At 40.5% G+C, this 19,100-nt stretch overlaps 1 protein-coding gene across 1 annotated transcript in view; it reads left to right on the plus strand.

Annotated features, from left to right (window-relative positions):
- Gad2 (glutamic acid decarboxylase 2) overlaps window positions 1–19,100 on the plus strand; it is a 72,863-nt gene that overhangs the window by 35,924 nt on the left and 17,839 nt on the right. The window contains exons 9-12 of the mRNA NM_008078.2: window positions 9,297–9,351; window positions 11,309–11,425; window positions 12,763–12,827; window positions 17,006–17,084. Coding sequence (NP_032104.2) covers window positions 9,297–9,351; window positions 11,309–11,425; window positions 12,763–12,827; window positions 17,006–17,084 — 316 coding nt within the window. The remainder of the gene's footprint in view (window positions 1–9,296; window positions 9,352–11,308; window positions 11,426–12,762; window positions 12,828–17,005; window positions 17,085–19,100) is intronic.

A 19,100-nucleotide genomic window follows, 5' to 3' on the forward strand; every position in this document is an offset into this window, starting at 1 on the left:
CTCGTTACGTAAAGAAGAATGTTCACAAAAACAATTTTTTAAAGAGTGTTATTGTCTTGTTCTTAAATTTAATGGACAAGCATATAGGGCATTATATTTTGGGTATAATATTGACACTTACTTTGAGGTAGATGATTTTAATTGTGTCACAGAAATGCCCTAGTTTTCTTAAATCACCAGAAAATTCTTCGTTTTCTCTTCTCATCTTCTCTACCTCTTCCCTCTTCCTCCCTTTCTTCCTTCTCTAGAATAGATGTTGTTGACTGTCAGAATGTTTTTCATAGCTAGGTGCACTGGCACATGCCTGGAATACCAAAACTTGGGAAACTGAGGCAGGTGTAGGCCAACATAATGAGTCCCTCTCTCAAGAGGAAAAAAAATGCCTTTCATGCATCAGTTAGGACACCACTGTGGTTTCTTCACTTTAAACTATTGCAGAGATGACATACACCGAAATGCTAACAGTTCCTATCTCCACACACCTGTAACAAACCCTACCTGGTTCTGGTAGATCTCTAGTGTCCTTGTTTGTTTTCAAAGATGTCCTGATTTCTTGGAGACTTTGTAATATTATTTATGGAATGTTTCCATATTTAACAGAACCAGCAAGTTTTAAAAAATGAATTCCATCCTTTTCTCTATGAATTTTAACCCATTATTACCCATGGTAAACTTGTAAGATTTACCCACAAACCCAAGCTTGGTGTTATTGGGGTGACTGCTTGGAGGAACTTTCTTGCCATTTATTTTTAATCTTTGAATTTGGGGGTTGGGGGGAGGGTTGCAGTATCTGTTTGTATGTTTGTTTTTGGTTTTTGTCGTTAAGTTGTTTTGATTTGTTTTTTGTATTTTCTGCCCCTGCCCTGTGTGTTGAGAAAAGGGTGCTAGGATGCTGGGTGTCCACTATTGATATCTTCTAAGTACCTTGAGACAGGATCTCTCACTAAACCTGGATTCACTTTTTTTTTTTTTTTTTTTTTTTTTTGGCTAGGTAGGCAGGCCAGTAACCCTCTTCCTACCTGCCACACACAACAGGAGTTACAGAAATAGAAAGCTGAGCAGGAGGAATCTGAACTCATGGCCAGTGCTCTTCTTACCCACTGGGCTATCCCTCCACCACTCAAAATTTCTATATATCCTTGAGTCAATCCTTAACATTCACATTTGCCTAAGGAAGAATCCTTCATTTCCTTGAGAATTTTAAGATTCACACAACGCACACTTTATATATTCAGAATCGTTCACAGCCTCCTTTCTCACCCGAGGTCCTGCCACTTCTCTTGTTAACTCTTGTGTGTGTGAACAGTCTTCTATTTTCTATCAAAGTGACCCAGCTTCCAAGGTCAAGAGCTCGGTCTACTCTGATGTCTGCCTCACACTAACAACACCACCTTTCCTTCCTCTGCGTCATCCCAGGATGTCTCTTTACTCTCTTCTGTTATCTAGACGGTTTTCTATCTTCTGTTTAATTTCAAAACATTTGGGCAAAACATTTTCTTTTAAGGATGATTTGGAAGATGTTTTTTATTTTTATACAGAATATCTCACATTTTTTTCTCTAAAATGTTTCACTTTTTATTTATTTTCCTTTGTTTTTTGTTTATTTGTCTTTGTTTGTTTTAACCTTATTAGGATTTTTTGGACACAGGATTTCTCTGTGTATCCGTGGCTGTCCTGTCTGTAATCCAGGCTGGCCTTGAACTCAGAGATCTGCCTGCCTCTGTGCTCCCCAGTGCTGGGATTAAAGATGTGTGCCACCATCACCTGGCGTATATTCTTTTTTTATAAAATCGGTTTTATGGAATATATTTTGACCATATTCTTTCCTCTCCTCCAACTCCTCCCGGATCCATCCTCCCTACCAAATTTCATCTTCTTGCTATCTCTCCAAAACAAACAAAAATTAAATCAAGCAAACAAATAAGCAACAACAACAAAATCCAATAAGAAAAAAATTACTCAAACAAAATGAAACAAAAAGCCCCCACAAAAACACCAGAGTTCATTTTGTGTCCTGGGCATGGCGCCTTCCCTAGAGTGTGGTTGATATATCTATCCAGTGACGCTCTATCAGAGAAGCTGATTTTCCCTTTTCTTACTGATTTCCATTTGAGATAGCTTCTTGGTTAGGGTGGGGGCCCTTGTCTATGTCCCCTTCTCAGTGTTGAGATATTTTTCTAGTCTGAATCCCTGTGGGTCTTGTGTATGCTGTCGCAGTGTCTGTGAGTCACTATGAACGTCAGTCAGTCCAGTTGTCCCTGAAGTACTCTCTCACCTCTTTCAGCTTCCCCTTCCAAGCAGATCCCTGATCCCAGAGGAGAGGAGTCTGATGACATCCCATTTAGGACTGAGTGCTTCTAGTCCCTCACTCTCTGCTCATTGTCCATTTGTGGGTCTCTGTGTTAATTGCCATCTATTCTAAGAAGTCTCTCTGATAAGAACTGTGCAGAGCTCTGCTCTATGGGTAGCTCAATAGATCATTAGGAATAATGTTATTGCTATGCCCCTTTAGCAGAATAATAGTACTAGGTTGTGGGTTAAAATGGAGGACCCACGTCCAGCCCAGGGCTCAAGCCACTGCTACACAGGACAGGCGTCCCCACTCCAGTCCCTGCAGAACTGGCAGAGTTGTTCCGGCCCTCAGGCACCACTGGGTGCCACGGAAGAGGTGAGCTGAGAATGGAGTGAGGGACTGCTGCCTGGTTCTAGCCTGGGACAAAAGAGAAAAGGGGAGGAGGAGAGCGCTCCGGCTGGTTCCCTCCAGGAGAAGAGTCCTTGTCTGCTTTGTTGGGGCTTGGGTTGGTGGATCATAGCTCTGTCTGGAAGAGCTGAGAGGCCTCCCATGGGAGATTAGACGTGTGGCTCTTTAGAGGAAGACCTGCTCCATTGATCCAGTGCAGCAGATCCAATGAGAAGAGGCAGTTCGTGGTCTTAAGACATTTAATGTAGAAAGGCGGAGAGAGGGAGAAAATAGAGAAATAGAGGCCCACCATGGGAATGTGGAGAGAGGGAGAGCAAGAGGGCAAGAGAGAGAGAGGCAAGAGTAAGAGAGTCAGGAGGAAGAGAGTAAAAGCAAGAGAGGGAGGAGGGGGAAAGCAGCCCCTTTTATAGTGGGGCAGGCTTACCAGGCTGTTGTCAGGTAACTGTGAGGCGGAACATACCTGGATATTGCCAGGTAACTGTAGGGGTGGAGTCCAGACAGAATACCAGGAGCTTGGGGTGTTGCCCTATGTGACTGATGACCACAGAATTATGGATCTGGGGCCTTGTGTCAGGATCCTAGTGTCTAAAAGTGTGGCAAACTTCCCCCCAAACCCCTTCAGAGTTATCTACTGGGTCTCCAGGGTTTAAACCTAGCTCTACCAGAAAATAAGCCCACACTAGGTTTTCTCCTAGAGCTATGGCCTATTTTTAGTTTCTTGGCCACCTAGCAGTATCTTGAGCCTCATAACATCAGTTAGAGCAGTTTGTTGAGATAGGGTCTCACTATGTAGCTCAGGTTGTCCTGGACCTCACTACAAAGACTGGCTTTGAATTCTCAGAAATGCTCCTGCTTCTGCCTCCTAAATGTTGGGATTACATGGCTGTGCATTCACCAGTACATTCAGCTACATTGTTAGGTTTTTTTTGTGTGTGTTCTACAAAAGCCATTGGTTTGGTTTGGTTGGTTGGTTGTTGGTTGTTTTGTTGTTGGTGGTGATGGTGGTGGTTTCTTTCTTAACCTCACATGTTATTTAGAATAGCAAAGCATGATTTAATACATGGTGTTGTATGTTAGGCAGAGTTTTGTATTTTGTATTTTATAGTGTTTATGCTTCCCACCCCATTTAGTCCTCATAGAAAACTCAAGGCAAGTGCTCCTGTTTTATAAATGAATAAAAAGAAAAATGCATCACTTCTAATATAGCTAGTTAGACTTGGATCTGGGATAGAATCCAATTCTTTCATCCTCAGCTATCCCTTATCTACAAAACAAGCAGCGATAATTCTCTTGCATTGTTGGCCAGGAACACATGAGAATGCATAGCATGGTGAATACTTCTAAGCCTGGCTATTCCTTATCACTGCCAGAGGCACTGCAACATTGGTAACAATATTTGTGAGTCCCCTCTTCCCACATGAATGCTCTGGACAAAACCATGCCTATTTCCTAATAATTAAAGAAAATCTGGTAGACATTTTTCAGTTTCTGAAGGACTATAAGCAAGATCAATCACTACTCAGCACCTTTATGTGACCATCTAGAAGCCTACATAGAGATATGTCCTTTCTCTATTAATGAGTTCCATGTATAAATACATCTTTTCCATTACGGCCTTCATATAGGAAGATAGTTATCCACTTTGGGGTGCACAGATAGGCAGGCATGAACCACAGGCCACAAGTCTACAAAGACTTACTAATCTGGTATCTTACCACAAAGAGTTTCCCAAATGACTAATGTCTTTCTGGGATTTTGACCCAGGCAACTTTGTATCTGACACTACAGTGTGACTTTTTTAAAAGCTACACTTATCAAAAACTTCAATAAGAAATGGTCATGCCAGACGACCCCCAGCTTGGTTCAACATCCCTCACCCAGCTGGCAGTGCCTTCTTCCACACTAATGGCTGGCACCAGTGGTTACCATGAGCTCACCAGCTTTTGAATGTGTGAATATGAAAGGCATTTATTATATAGAGATCCTGGGTAGGCCTGGCTGTCATACGGAGCTTCTTATGTACTACGCAGTGCTTATCTGGAAAGGCTATAAACCAGACAGGCAGCTATGAATCCCAAGAATAGGCTGCTGGTGTTCACCCGATGTTCTCTGGCCCCACAGCATACAGGCAGGCAGAGGGTGTCTATGCTACATCTGGAGCCCCTTCTGTTTGCTGGGTGATAGCCACAAGGGCTCTGAACTATGAATCATATGAAAAGCCTTTAGCTGGCTTGTTACTTTATTACAGTGATACCCAGACTGAGTATATACTTCTAAAGCATTATTTCCCTGCATGTGAACCTGGGTCTATCTGCATCATAATCATCTGGGCACATGTTAGAAATGCAGCTTCCTATATATTTGTCTACCTATTGTTTCCCTCCCATGTTAGCATGGGAGAAGCCCTGGAGTATAAACTATTCTGTCACCTTGCACAGCAAATCATAAAATGATATATGCACGTTTTAAGCACTTATAAATATTTTTTCAATAACTTAATCCTTCTACTCTATACTGACTTACTGACTCAAAAATCCCTAAGATTAAAGTCAAGGAATACACATTTTAAAGTAGTATTTGGATGTTGTTGTTTTTTTTTAAAGGTGTGCTACATATTAGGCATTGGTGTGCCAAAGCAATCCATTTAATACTGGGATCAAAAAATGAAAAGGTTCGCCGGGCGTGGTGGCCTACACCTTTAATCCCAGCACTTGGGAGGTAGAGGCAGGCAGATTTCCGAGTTCGAGGCCAGCCTGGTCTACAGAGTGAGTTCCAGGACAGCCAAGGCTACACAGAGAAACCCTGTCTCGAAAAAAACAAAAAAAAGAAAAAAGAAAAAAGAAAAGGAAGGGAAAGGAAAGGAAAAGAAAAGAAAAGAAAAGAAAAGAAAAGAAAAGAAAAGAAAAGAAAGGAAAAGGTTCTTACATTAGCTTTGTTCAGACAACCATGTTGTTAAGATTTCAAGGGTGTATATTCTCTGTCATGCCTGGAAGACACTGTCTATCAACAGGAAATCTGAGCCTCTGACCCTCACAATGGCTCTGTCTCCTCTTCTGAGAGTTTTCTGGAGCCTTGGATGTAGAGGTGGCATGGTAGGTGTATCTGCTGGACTTGGGCATGGTCACTTTTTCTCTGCATTTTGCCCAGTTGAAGATCTCAATAATAGCCCCATCAATTGCAAAAAGAAATGTCTTTGATGAGGGGGATACATGCACATATGGTCAACAGTAAATGGTCTCATCATGTATGTGCATGTGTGTAAAGAAAAGAGCTGGAGTTGGGAAATATGAGAAACAAGACAGGAGGGGCTAGAGGAGGAAGGGAGTGTGGAAGTTATGTAGATATAATGCCCACATATGAAGTTCTCAAAACAAAATAAAATTAATAAAAACAATGATAAGTCTTATGTCCACAGCCCCAAACTGTCCGTGTGATCAGACATTAATATTCTCAGATACCACTATGAACATGTAATAGGAAGTGAATTATGCATTCACTGCTGTTTCCCAGGCAGGCTTAGGTAATAATTCTGATTCCTGGAAGCAAGATGTTATTATCAAAGAATACAACCTCTCCTCAGTTTTCTTCAGGGATGTGGCCACTGGAAGACTGTCTATCCATGCTCCAGTAGATGGGTTCACATCCATTCACATACAGGCAGCATGAAGTGCATTCAGTGGGTTAGAAAAAAACATAGATGTGCACATAAAGTTCAGAGGGAAAATGGTGATGGTAAAGACATGATAAGATGTGGAGGGGAAATGATGGGGGTGGATTTGATCAAAACACATTAAATGTGAGTACCAAATTCTCAGACAATTAAAAAGAAGAATCTAGCCTTTCCAAATAGCACTACTAATCAAAATGTCCCTCTAAGTTTGTCCTGGAAGCTTTATGTTTATTTTTTGTTATAATCCCTGACTTTTGGCAGCCCCTTGTATCAGGTGGTCATTTCCCCTCTCAGCCTCCTCCTCCTCATTTGCTAAATGAAATAAAACTGTGCCTGGAGGTCATTCCCAGGTCTAATATGCCCCAACTCTTGACCACTCAGTTCCATGTTTCTATACAAAAATACCATGGCAATTTTAACTTACTTAAAACTTTAAGAGAGAAATACATTGCCAAACTTTCCTCTGAAATTTGAACAGTTTGATGGAAGCAGGATGGAACATTCTGTGAAGCAAGACACAGCTTTATCAATAAATAGTGGGTCATAACCCTATCTAGGGTCACTTACCTGTGGGGATCATGAAAAATCTCACAACAGTAAAAGGTTTATGATTGTGAAATGAGCAAATATTAATTCAAAACCAACATGAAGTGATTCCAAGATGTTCCTGGCAGCATTCAGTCATGTTTGTATCCTGCAACTTCACTACAGACTTGTTTCTAAACACCATAAAAAGGACACTTTGTTCAGTGCATGCCTGCATGCTGCACAATGACAGCAACCATTACCTGCAACAACCTGACGAAGATTTAAGGCTATTGTAAGCTATGAATTTCTGTGATTTTACTGCACTACAAAATTTTCTGGTGCTATAGAAACCCAAAGGTTTAGTGACAGAAATCGGAGACTTTTAACAGGGTTTCTTGTCATACTTCACCATATATTTATCAGATTACTGTGTCATTGGATTATAGGTTGGAATGATTTTTTTTAATTGCTGTTATAAACACATGGGTCAACTCTGGAAAATGCAAAAGATGCACTGCATCCTGGAGCATAAAGTATTCAGCCAAGGTTTAATTCTTTGTGTAAAATTAAATGTGTACATGTATTACAATGGTAGGTGTGTTTGCTTTCTTTGTTAACAAACGGTAAAATCATATTCATGCAAAAACTAATGTACGTTTCTTGGCTAGGTAAATAGTTCAGTCTACAATACTTGTCTTTCAAACACAAAGTCATGAGTTCAACCCCCAGAATTCATGTTTAATAAAGCTAGGCCTAGTGGTGAGATTAAGACAAGCAAATTACCTGGGGCTTGCTGGCCAATCAGCCTACCCTACTTGGTGAATTTCAGGCCAGTGAAAGATTCTACCTCAACAGAAAATATGGCCTATGGCCAGAATCTGAGAACCAACCTCCACAGACGTGCATACACACACCAGCTTGTATGCCTGTAAACATGTCCACCTATATACACATGAGCATGTAGGCACAGGCATATACCCATGCAAACAAGATAAATTTATTTGATTTATTATCAGTATTTACTTGGGTACCTGCTCTATATCTATGTATCCAGAATTATACAAAAATTTCTCAGGCAAAGGAGACCATGAATAGAAAAAAAAAATGTCTCAGAGGGCTGGTCTATGAAATCTTGAATAAAAGGATATTCTGAGAATCTATGAAGGATGGAAAATGTAGAGTGTAGGATGCTTGTGGAAGCTCATACCCAGCTCCATTTCTCTCTCTCATTTCTGCCTCACAAGAGTCTGGACAATGTGACGCTCTGGCCTTGAGGACTTACTCTTCATAGCAAATATACCTGGAATACCTTTTGCTAAATGGCAAATGACACTCCAGTCTCTAGTAACTTATCCAGTACTGTTGACTAAGTAATTTCATATGAATTACTTTGCTCTGCAGAACCATCTAGGCCAGTGGTTCTCAGAGCTTTGAGGTTTAATGTCTGCTGTATATTCCAACTATTTTGTCATGCTTCATTTTTAAATATGTAATGAAATGTAACTGACATACTCTCTCTAGAATTTTCAGATTTTTTTAAAGACTAAAGAGAAGTTAGAGAATGAATCTATATTCATTCTCACATATTCTTGGAAAGACACCATAGATATAATGAAGTACCCAGTGGTCACTGTGTGTTTGGGAGAGAAATGGCATCAGAATTCAATGATGCCTCTCCTTCTCCTGCCTTTGTATCTAACTGATGATCATAGTAAGTAAGGAGTTATCTCTGTCCTTTAGGAAAGAGATATATTGGGAACAACATGATATTTCTTCCTCGTGTGTTTTTCTGTCTGAGTGTTTGATCTTTGTCCTTTAGGAAAGAGATATATTGGGAACAACATATTTCTTCCTCATGTGTTTTTCTGTCTGAGTGTTTGAAATTTGAGTCCTGAAGTTTTGGCTCGCTTTACGCTTTCATACTATGTTAGTACATGGGTGGTTTGGGGCCCCACATTTTCATCCAAATGTCTCACAATGGATTTTCTCTTTCTAAAAACTATATATACACCCATTAGAAGGTTTGGAGTGAAAATTTGTTCTGAATTTCTTTTTCATTACCAAATTGCTTTGTTCCCAAAAACTGGACTGTTTCAATTTAATCAAAAGGATGAGTTTTAACAGACTGTGGGCAAAGGAGAGGAGCTGTGTGGCTATTTTACCAAGACATAGTGAGATCTAGCGTCTCCCAAACAATGTGAAGCAATAGTCACATGTCATATAAGGAGATAAATACACTTGCTTCTATCCCTAGAGACAGCCAACGAGCTATCTTAATTGGGCACTAGTGAATGATATGAGTTGGTGCCGACTATCTTGAGGCTCCCTCCATATGCTGTGAAGACATCAAAGCAAACTAGTCCAGACAAACCAACATATATTCCTTTTTTCTTACAGAGGGAAAATGATTCCATCTGATCTTGAAAGAAGAATCCTTGAAGTCAAACAGAAAGTAAGTGATTTTGACACAGCAATATGTATTTTGATTTATAACATTTAAAAAGGTTATTTAGGTTTCATTTTTTAGAAAGGATCCAAATCTCTATCTCAAAGCTTTAACTAGACTATGAATATTTTTCATGCAATCATCATTTTGGTCTGAGTATGCACACACACTCACTCACACATACACTCACTCACACACACACACAAACACACACATCTGTGAAACATCACTGTCTATAAACCAACAATATAGTCAGGACAGCCTAGAGTGATCATATATGTGACATTCATCCACCCTCTTGTAGCCATATCATATTATTTAAATTGGTTTTCATGTTGTTATGACTTGAAAAACAGTCCCATCGTGTTGGGGTGTGTATGCATATATGTGTGTGTGTGTGTGTGTGTGTGTGTGTGTATGTGTGTGTATATATACACACACAACACACATATATATGTCACATATATACACACATGTGTGAGAAGTATATGTATATGTGTATATGTATTTTATAAAAGTTTAAGTCTCGGAGTAGATAGTTCCAAAGAGATGAGGTTCCAAAGCCTCCTTATGTGCTGAGCTTGGCACACATATGAACAACCCTTCTCATAGCTAAGAACTAGAATGCTCATGCAGCATGTGATTGATGGTCACATATTAAACCATATAGCTGATTCTGAAGGCACACATTTACAACTCTTAAAAATAACAAGAGTACTTCTTTGACTTACAAAAGGCCCAGGGTTTGATCCCAAGCATTCATAAGTGTGGTCAAGGCAAAAAGATCGGAAGTACAAAGTCATACTCAGCTACATATGAAGTTTGAGGCTATTTTGAAAGGTATATGAGACCCTGTCTTAAAAATACAAAATAAAATAACAATATCCATCAAAGAATATGCCCTTGAATCTTTCACAAGCCAGAGATTGCTTTTAGAATTCTGTTAAATTTTTGTAAATAATAGGCACAATGCCTGGTTTAGCAGTAGATGCAATTACTATGTGCTCAGTAGTAATCATTGATTTTCATATGACTTTTTTTTTCTCCTGCAGTTTTCATGTATTAGAAAGGTACCTAGTAACATGAACAATAAGATTCAATTTTTGCTGCCACCTAAGGACAAGTCCTGAAAACACCAGGGTCTGTAAACCAACGGGACAATGAGAACAGCCTAGTGTGACCAGGCTGATTCTGTCTATGATTTCTTCTGCCCCCTTGTAGCCATTTCCTATTATTTCAATCAATTTTCATGTAGCCGCGGCTTACAAAATGGTTAGCCCCATGGGAGACCCTCCCTTCTAAGACCCTGAATGAATCACCTGAGCAACTCCACCTAGGAGCATGGGTTGGCAGAGTCCTTCCCACCCACCCCACCCCCCTTTCCCACCTACCCATGTTAAAGGAGGAGTTAAACTCAGGTGCTTGGATGTGAAGAAGAAAGACTAGAAAGTGGGCAAAGTACATGAGAAGGATCAGTCAGTCTACCTAGAGTGTGCAAATGACTAGGGGACATCACTGGAAACCTTCAGTGCTGCTAACTGCTGCTGTCACGGGGCAGATGTCAGGGGCAACTAATGGACACTTCAGGATCTTGGAGGAGTCATTGATTTAGCCAATCTGGAGTGCTGACAACTCTTCTGATGATTAAGGCAATGCACATGGCAGAAGAGAGTTTCCATGTTTTCAATCAGCTCACTAAAAGAAGCCTGGACTTCTAGGGTGGTACCCAGGCCTGTAGTTCCAGCACTCAGGAGGCTGACCTGGAAGCACCGTCACATACTGAGGCCACTCTACATACTGAGGCCACTCTACATACTGAGGCCACTCTACATACTGAGGCCACTCTACATACTGAGTTCCAAGTGAGACTGGGCTATGTACCAAGACCTTGTCTCAAAAATTAAATGAGTAAATAAGTTCACAGACCTGTTTTTACACAACTGGGGCTTTCTTGATTTTATAGGGATTTGTTCCTTTCCTGGTGAGTGCCACAGCTGGAACCACCGTGTATGGGGCTTTTGATCCTCTCTTGGCTGTAGCTGACATCTGCAAAAAGTATAAGATCTGGATGCACGTGGATGTAAGTAACACTCAGCAACTACCCAGTAAACACCTTTACACGTTGTTTTAGATCAAGCTCGTGGAATACAATTTGCATTCTCCCTTTCTCTCTCTCTCTCTCTCTCTCTCTCTCTCTCTCTCTCTCTCTCTCTCTCTCTCATTATATTTATAATGGTTGCATCTCAGCTTTTAAAGATTTCAGAGGCACAGAACTTACACAGTATGTGATATTGACTGGAAACCGCCTGAGATTGATTATGCATTAAGGTTCCCAAAATGAAAATATTCTCAACATAGCCAGTACTTGAGCTGAACACTTGGTTCTCAATTCATTTATCCATAATGTCTCTGAATAAAAATCACTCATACACATAGTCACACATAGTCTCCCTTGTAGCTATAGTCAGAATTTACATTTGTAACAAAAATCCATAGGATTATAAAATTCAGCATCAAGTTAGAAAATCATGTGTTCAGTGGAAAAAAGAGGCTTGCCAACTTAAAATTAGGAAATGTGAATTACCAAATTTCTAATATGTTGGCTTCGTGAACTAAGACGCTGAACTGTATTTGAGATGTTTTAACATAAGGCACCAAAATATGAAGAATGTACACCATCATTTTTACAAGACTGGAGGAATTTAAACTGAGCATGTTATTTGGTGTAGCTTGAAGGTCAGTTGCCCTCTGCACAGTTCTTGCTAATGATCCGCAATGTGGTAAAATATTTGTGATAAACAACTGATCATAAATCATCACCGACTAAGCACAATGTTTAATTCAGCTGATCATTTTTACTTTCCTTTTCTTTTCTTTTCTTTTTTTTTTTTTTTTTTTGTTGTTGTTGCAATATCTTCTTCCTGTAAGTTGTCACACATCCAGGTGCAAACTCCTTATGCTATTGTAAGCTTATACTGCAGATAGCATTAACATGGGTCATTCAGGCCTTCAACATAGAACCTGTTTAATGGTTTCCCAGCCCATCTTATCCACTCCAACTGTAGCAACCATAGGCTTTCTCATTCTAAAGTATGGGACTTCCAAAGGGACAACTTTAAAACCACAGCAAGGGATGGGGAAGCTGTCTTTCTCCAGCTCATGTAGACTAGGGAAATGTGACACCAATTTGGCTCCATAATTATAAATATATAATGTATAATTGTAAGACAGAACCAGAGACTTCAACCTTGAAATGTAAAGCCCTCACATTAGAAGATGATCCACTCCCTTACTCAGCATGGAACTATGCAGGTCATCTTCATAGGATGGCATTCCCATTAATATGGAAGACACCAAACTAGAAATCTAGGCCATAGAGAGTTGCTAGAGTCTTCCTCATCTGTTTTGCTTTTTCAGGCTGCTTGGGGTGGAGGGTTACTGATGTCCCGGAAACACAAGTGGAAGCTGAGTGGAGTAGAGAGGTATGTGTAATTTCCTAGTCTGTAATGTAGAGTGTTAAAAAGCTACATAAAAGAGAACAGCACTCAACTTCTAAAGAAGGCTTGCAATGCCAACAATGCCTGTATTTATGAGCCTTGCCTAAGCCTAAGTGAAAAAAAAAAAAAAAAAACCATGGAGAATGTCTTTCAAAATTGGGGTGTGTCTCTAGAGTTCATTCCTTCCATCTTTGAATCAAACACCATGATTTTAAAACCTGCAAGCTGTCCACATTTTTCTAGAGAGATCTATTGCTTTCATGTTACCATAAGAGTAGTATTCACAGCTTTAAAGAAAGTAATACATAGTTTTATCAAAGTAGGCAAGCACCTTGTCATTTGTACTGCTGGAAGTTACCTTTGGGATTAGATATAGCCAGTTGAGTTGAAGTAAGACATGCCAGTAACTTCATTTTCCTGGCTTCATTCCACCATGACCCTTTTCTAACATAGCTTGGATTGATACAATAAGTAGCTTTTATTTGGGGCTAGTGCAGCAGACCATTGAGAAAGGCTGAAGAACACAAAGAAAGTAATATTTGATTAGCATAAAACATATGGAGGACCAAGGGGGGGGGATGCAGACTGCAAAATATGTCCTCAGGCTGTGCCTTTGCAACGCACCAGTTTTCCCATTACAGAAAGTCAACCAGAACAGCTACAGTTGTGAGTTCTGACACTCTGGACAACAGAGAAAGCCTTAAAACATTAGAGGCTGCCAACTGCCTACTGCACCCTGCCAAGCAGCCAGATACTGCCCAGGAAAACCTTCACCCTGGCTTTGCCCCTAGTATATCTTGGCACAAGTTCCATTTCAGGACTGGAGAAGAGGCTTCGGGAGCTTGGGAGCATCTGTCAGCACACAGAGAGGCCTGACCAGAGAGGATCTGTGTGATACCCGGCCTGATCACAGGCACAGAACCCATGACTGTTGATATGGGAGAGAAGAAGGCTGCAGATAGAGCTAAGCATGTCCTGTTCAATTAGCAGAAATAAGCATGGAGAAAAGTCAGGACAGAGCAGCCAAGCCCTGTGCCATGGAATGACTGTTCCTGAGTCTGCTGCCAGGAGCCCTGGCTGAAACATAGCAGGGTTAAGTCACTAGCACTATCTTTGTTCTGATTCCAAGGCTCAGGGGTGAGGGGAGATGAGAGCAGGTGAGCTTCCACCTAAGTTTTGCTAGAACCATACACACCTACCCAGAATTGAACTTGTGCTTTCAGAAGTGGCCAGTGCACAATACCTTCTATTCTCTGATTGTTTCTGACTGACAGAAAGTATAAGCATCTTTTATACTGCCTTTAATGCCTCCTCACGCTGCAAGTGCAGAGAATCATGGCACACCCCACCACCACCATCACTTGAAAGCTCACTAAATTACCTACCTGGAGCCTCAGAAAAGCAAACACCCACATGCTTTTGTACTGAAGACTATTATTTGAGAGGAAAGCTCAGATTATTCATCTTGGAACATGGAGTCCTTTGTGGTTTTGCTGCCACAATTCTCAAAATCAGATTACAACTAAATTTACCAAACATAATAGCCAAGGATGAAATACTCATAAATAAGGCCACTGCCATGTCATGCTTTGAGTGTGAAGCTGATGGTAACTATCTTGGAGTTTCTTAGTGTGATGTGCACTCTCTTTGGGGAATAAGATCACAGAACTGTTGGAAATTGCTGGAGCACAATTGTATGTGGGCTTAAGTTTAGGAAAGAAGCGTGCCTAAGTTGGAGAAATAAATTTTCTGTAAGTATTAAAAGTTAAAGCTTATGACTCACTCTAGAGGAAAAGGAAATCCATGATCCATTGCTTCTCTGTGGTTTCAGGGCATTCCTGAGTGACATTCACAGCCTAATAGCAAAGCATTGTCCAACATCCTGTTTGGGAACAAACCAAATCCTTCAGATGACTCTCTTTCTTGCTATCACTACCTTTCCTAGAGCCAGCAGAGCCAAGAAGATGTGCTAGGAGCCTAAATACTCCAGAGCATGACTGACATTATAAACCAACTCTTTAGTCCCTTCTCCAGGCCAGGGGATTTAATGGCTCTCTGAGAGTTGTAGTAAAACAGAAGTGGCAGCATCACTTGCCTTTGATCCTATTTGAGGGCCAAGGTAAGCATTCTGATAAGGAAGTTGGAGGAAGAAATGGTCCTTCCTAGATCTCATCATTTCAGGCAACATGTGCCAGCCATCAGCTCTGGAGCTTAGCATCATCTAGGGAGGGTATTCCCTCTGAAGAGCAGAGATGTTTGGTAAATGTCCTTGGAAAAAAGTTAAGTTCAGTCTGATTGGAGGGTAGGGTATATTTGTGGCCTTCCATGTATGTATAGGTAGGGCAGAAAAGTTGTAGAAATACAGAAATCCTGTCCATGGAGTTAGCAGAATATCTTCCACAAATGTAAGTCACCAGGAGTGCTGTCCGGATGCCATGGACCCCTGAGCTGGATTGTTCACTGGCTTAAATAAGATCCGGGGTACAATAAGTACCATCATTCATCATTTCTTCCCAAGGATCTCAGACCCTGATTGGAGAGTTACAGGAGCAGCAAGCTAGGGCACTGTGGACACAGCTGCTATGAGCTGTTCCACTGCCTTCCTTCCTCCTGTGGGTTCTTTATACAAAACATCATGTTAAGCATTGAGCTTGCTTAACAAATATGGAATTTTTGCAGTTGCTTTCTCTGGGCACTGAAGGGAGAGGTTGGAGTAGAGCAGTGGGAGTGAGGGAGAGATGCTAAAGAACATGAATAGTACCCCGGAGCTCTTGACTCTAGCTGCATATGTATCAAAAGATGGCCTAGTCGGCCATCACTGGAAAGAGAGGCCCATTGGACATGCAAACTTTATATGCCCCAGAACAGGGGAACGCCAGGGCCAAAAAGGGGGAGTGGGCGGGTAGGGGAGTGGGGGTGGGTGGGTATGGGGGACTTTTGGTATAGCATTGGAAATGTAAATGAGCTAAATACCTAATAAAAAATGGAAAGGAAAAAAATTATAAATAAATAAATAAATAAATAAATAAATAAATAAATAAATAAATAGAAAAAAAAAAAAGAATCAGGATCTAGGGACAAATTAAATTAAACCAAGTGAAGCCAAGAAGAGGAAGTTCCAGGACAGGCCCAAGAGCAGAGTAGATCATTCAGAGACCAAGAGGCAATCTGTATAATGGAGACAGTAAAGGAAGGGAAGGGACACAGGCTGAACACAAGCCACCCTGAGGCATTGCTAGTCATGTGCTGTGGTTTGGGAATTTCAGCTTTAAGGAAAGAGGGTGCTGACAATTTAGGAACAAGAAAGATGGAGACTGTATATAAACAAAACTGTGAAATAATTCCAATGACAAGGATGGGGGTGGGGGTCAGTTAAAACTATCCAGATTAAGCTAATTGCAATGATTATTAAAGAAATATGTGATCATAATGTCTCTGAGTTGTACCTCTTAGAGCCACAGTTACTGAAGGAGCAAAGCAATGCATAGGAATGGGGACAAGTTGTATTGGAAACTTGAATGTAAGGTGGGTATGAGCAACCATATCCATAACTCCAGTACTCAAGAGGCAGAGGGTAACAACTTTGAATCATCATACGCTTTGTAGTGAGATGCTATTTCAAGGAGAAAAAAAAAAGTAAGAGAGGAAAAAGGGAAAGAACAGGGAGAAGATAGCAGAACCTCTCCTATATGGGCCACATTGCACACACATCATGTTAGAGGAGAGATGGTCTCAGAGGAATAGCAGAAGCTTCTGGAGGGACATATGAGGAGGACAAATGTCATCAAAGAAAGGACAGACAATCAATGCAGTAATGATCCCTCACACAGGCTACTGTGACAAAGTAAGAAGCAGGGATGATAGACACTCAAGGGTGACTCTTTCAGTGATCTGGTCAATAGTGGCTAAAGACAGGACTCTGAGTTATGACCCAATCACCCTAAGGGCCCTGAAACTGTCATACAGGCAGATGTATGCTACATTGGAGGTGCTGAGAAGGAAAAGGATGAAGGTTATTCACCATCCCTCCCTGTGAACAATGGAAGATGGGGTGTCATCCTGGAGCAAGGGAAAAGGACAGCAAACTGGAAGCTCTGAGGGACAGAACCTCAGTAGTCTGAGCCTGATGTCGGACGCCATCCTCTCATGTGATTGTCTTTTAGGGCCAACTCTGTGACATGGAATCCTCACAAGATGATGGGTGTCCCCTTGCAGTGTTCAGCTCTCCTGGTTAGAGAGGAGGTAAGCTTTCCCTGACTCTGGGGCCAATCTAGGGGCAGATCTAACTTCTCATATAGAGGTTCAGGTACTTATGATTCCCACGGAGAGCCCTGCTGAACTCTCTTTAGTTGGATGCCTAGAGGGGAGAAGAAGACTGAACTCTCAGCCTTCAGAACTGAGACCTTGACTTCATCTGCATGTTTTCTTTAAACTCCTTTCCTCAGCTCAGATCCCCAGTGCACAGACTTTCTATGTCCCCCTCTCAGAAAATTAAATCTACAATTTGTTTATGGAACTATAAGAAGTAGTTTTTAACCATAGGAAATATATACATGATAAAGAATTAAAGTTAGGTGTTAGGATTTACATACATATGCATGGATATAAATGCACATGTATATTGTATATCTCATATTTAGATCTGAATATCATATTCAGAATGTAAATTCATCTGCATATGTATTTACAAGGAGAGTAAGTGAGGGCCACATTTATTCAAGGTACTTAGATGTTTGCAAAGTCTGAAATAGATTCCTGTTGGCAAACATCTCTACATCTCCCTTCATGGTTCCTGGATACAGTCATGGTCCTCACCTTACATTCATTGTTACACCATTAACAAAAGCAAAATAAAAGTCAAGTGTGGGGACCACACTCATCATCCTAGCACTAAGGAGACTGAAATAGCATTGCTATGGTTCAAGTCCAGCCTAGGCTACAGAGCCAGACCCTGCCTAGAAACAAACAACAGAACCAAGCAAATCAAAGAAAAGACTAAATCGAGGAGTGTCAACTCATCCTAATTAAATGTTATCATGTTAAAATCGTGATGCTACATTTCATTATCATGACTTTTACATATCTAACTTTACTTGCTTTAATAATATTTCACTTCTTTTAAACTATATAGATAAATTTAGACTCACACAAAATCCTGTTATTTAGAGGTAACTATCATTACTGTCTTTAAATATATTCTCCTACAACTTTGTGGGAATGTGTATGTTATATATACATTCACTTTCATACATTCAAAATAAAATTGTTACTAGGTATGGTATATACATGCATTCTATATTTACCATTTTAGGATTAACATGATTATTTCAAACCTTTACTTAATTGTTGTCTTTTAGTATCCTATCACATAACATCTAGTCACTTGATAAAGCCCTTAAGCATGTATCTTTATCACTTTTCTGATTAATCATCCCTTTAAGAGAAATTTATGGGTTGAAGGGCATGGTTACTTCTTTCACTTTTCATTCTTCTTCATGGGTACTAATTTAATCAGCATGTCTTCTGTATCTTCTTCAAATAAATTAAAATCTGAACACAAATTGAAGACAAAATCCCCTACAAAATCCTAGCATCACATTGTAAAAGTATCCCTTGGGATTGGTTTTCTTTCTTTCTTTCTTTCTTTCTTTCTTTCTTTCTTTCTTTCTTTCTTTCTTTCTTTAAGATTTGCTTATTTAATGTGAATACATGTTTACTTTCTTCAGACACACCAGAAGAGGGCATAAGATCCCATTACAGATGGTTGTGAGCCACCATGTGATTGCTGGGAATTGAACTCAGGGCCTCTGGAAGAGCAGTCAGTGCTCTTAACCACTGAGCCACCTCTCCAGCTACAGGCCTAGTTTTCAAAGAGACACTCAGTTAATTTGTCATCATCTACCCAATCCCATTACACCTCAGCCGCACTACTTGAAAGGAAAGAGTAAATCCTTTGTTACTTGTATCTCAGCCAGAAGTTTGGTAGTGGTTTGCATTCTGTCACAGCAAGCCAAAAGGAGAACTGCAAGTCAGATGAAAACAGGCCAGCCTGGATCTGATTAGATGCCTGCACTGGAAAGAAAGACCTGACAAGTTGATGCTACCTAGGATATAGCCAAGACACATATCCAAAATACTCATTGACAGTTCCAGACATCAAAGTGTCTCTCTGCCTCAGATGAGAGGAAGGGAGAAGACAGACTAAACCAGATACAGGCTGTGTTCTATATACTAGAACAGCTAGTCTCTTCTGAAAGG

The sequence above is a fragment of the Mus musculus genome, chromosome 2 (assembly GCF_000001635.26).
Source record: "Mus musculus strain C57BL/6J chromosome 2, GRCm38.p6 C57BL/6J".
In the NCBI taxonomy this organism is placed as follows: domain Eukaryota; kingdom Metazoa; phylum Chordata; class Mammalia; order Rodentia; family Muridae; genus Mus; species Mus musculus.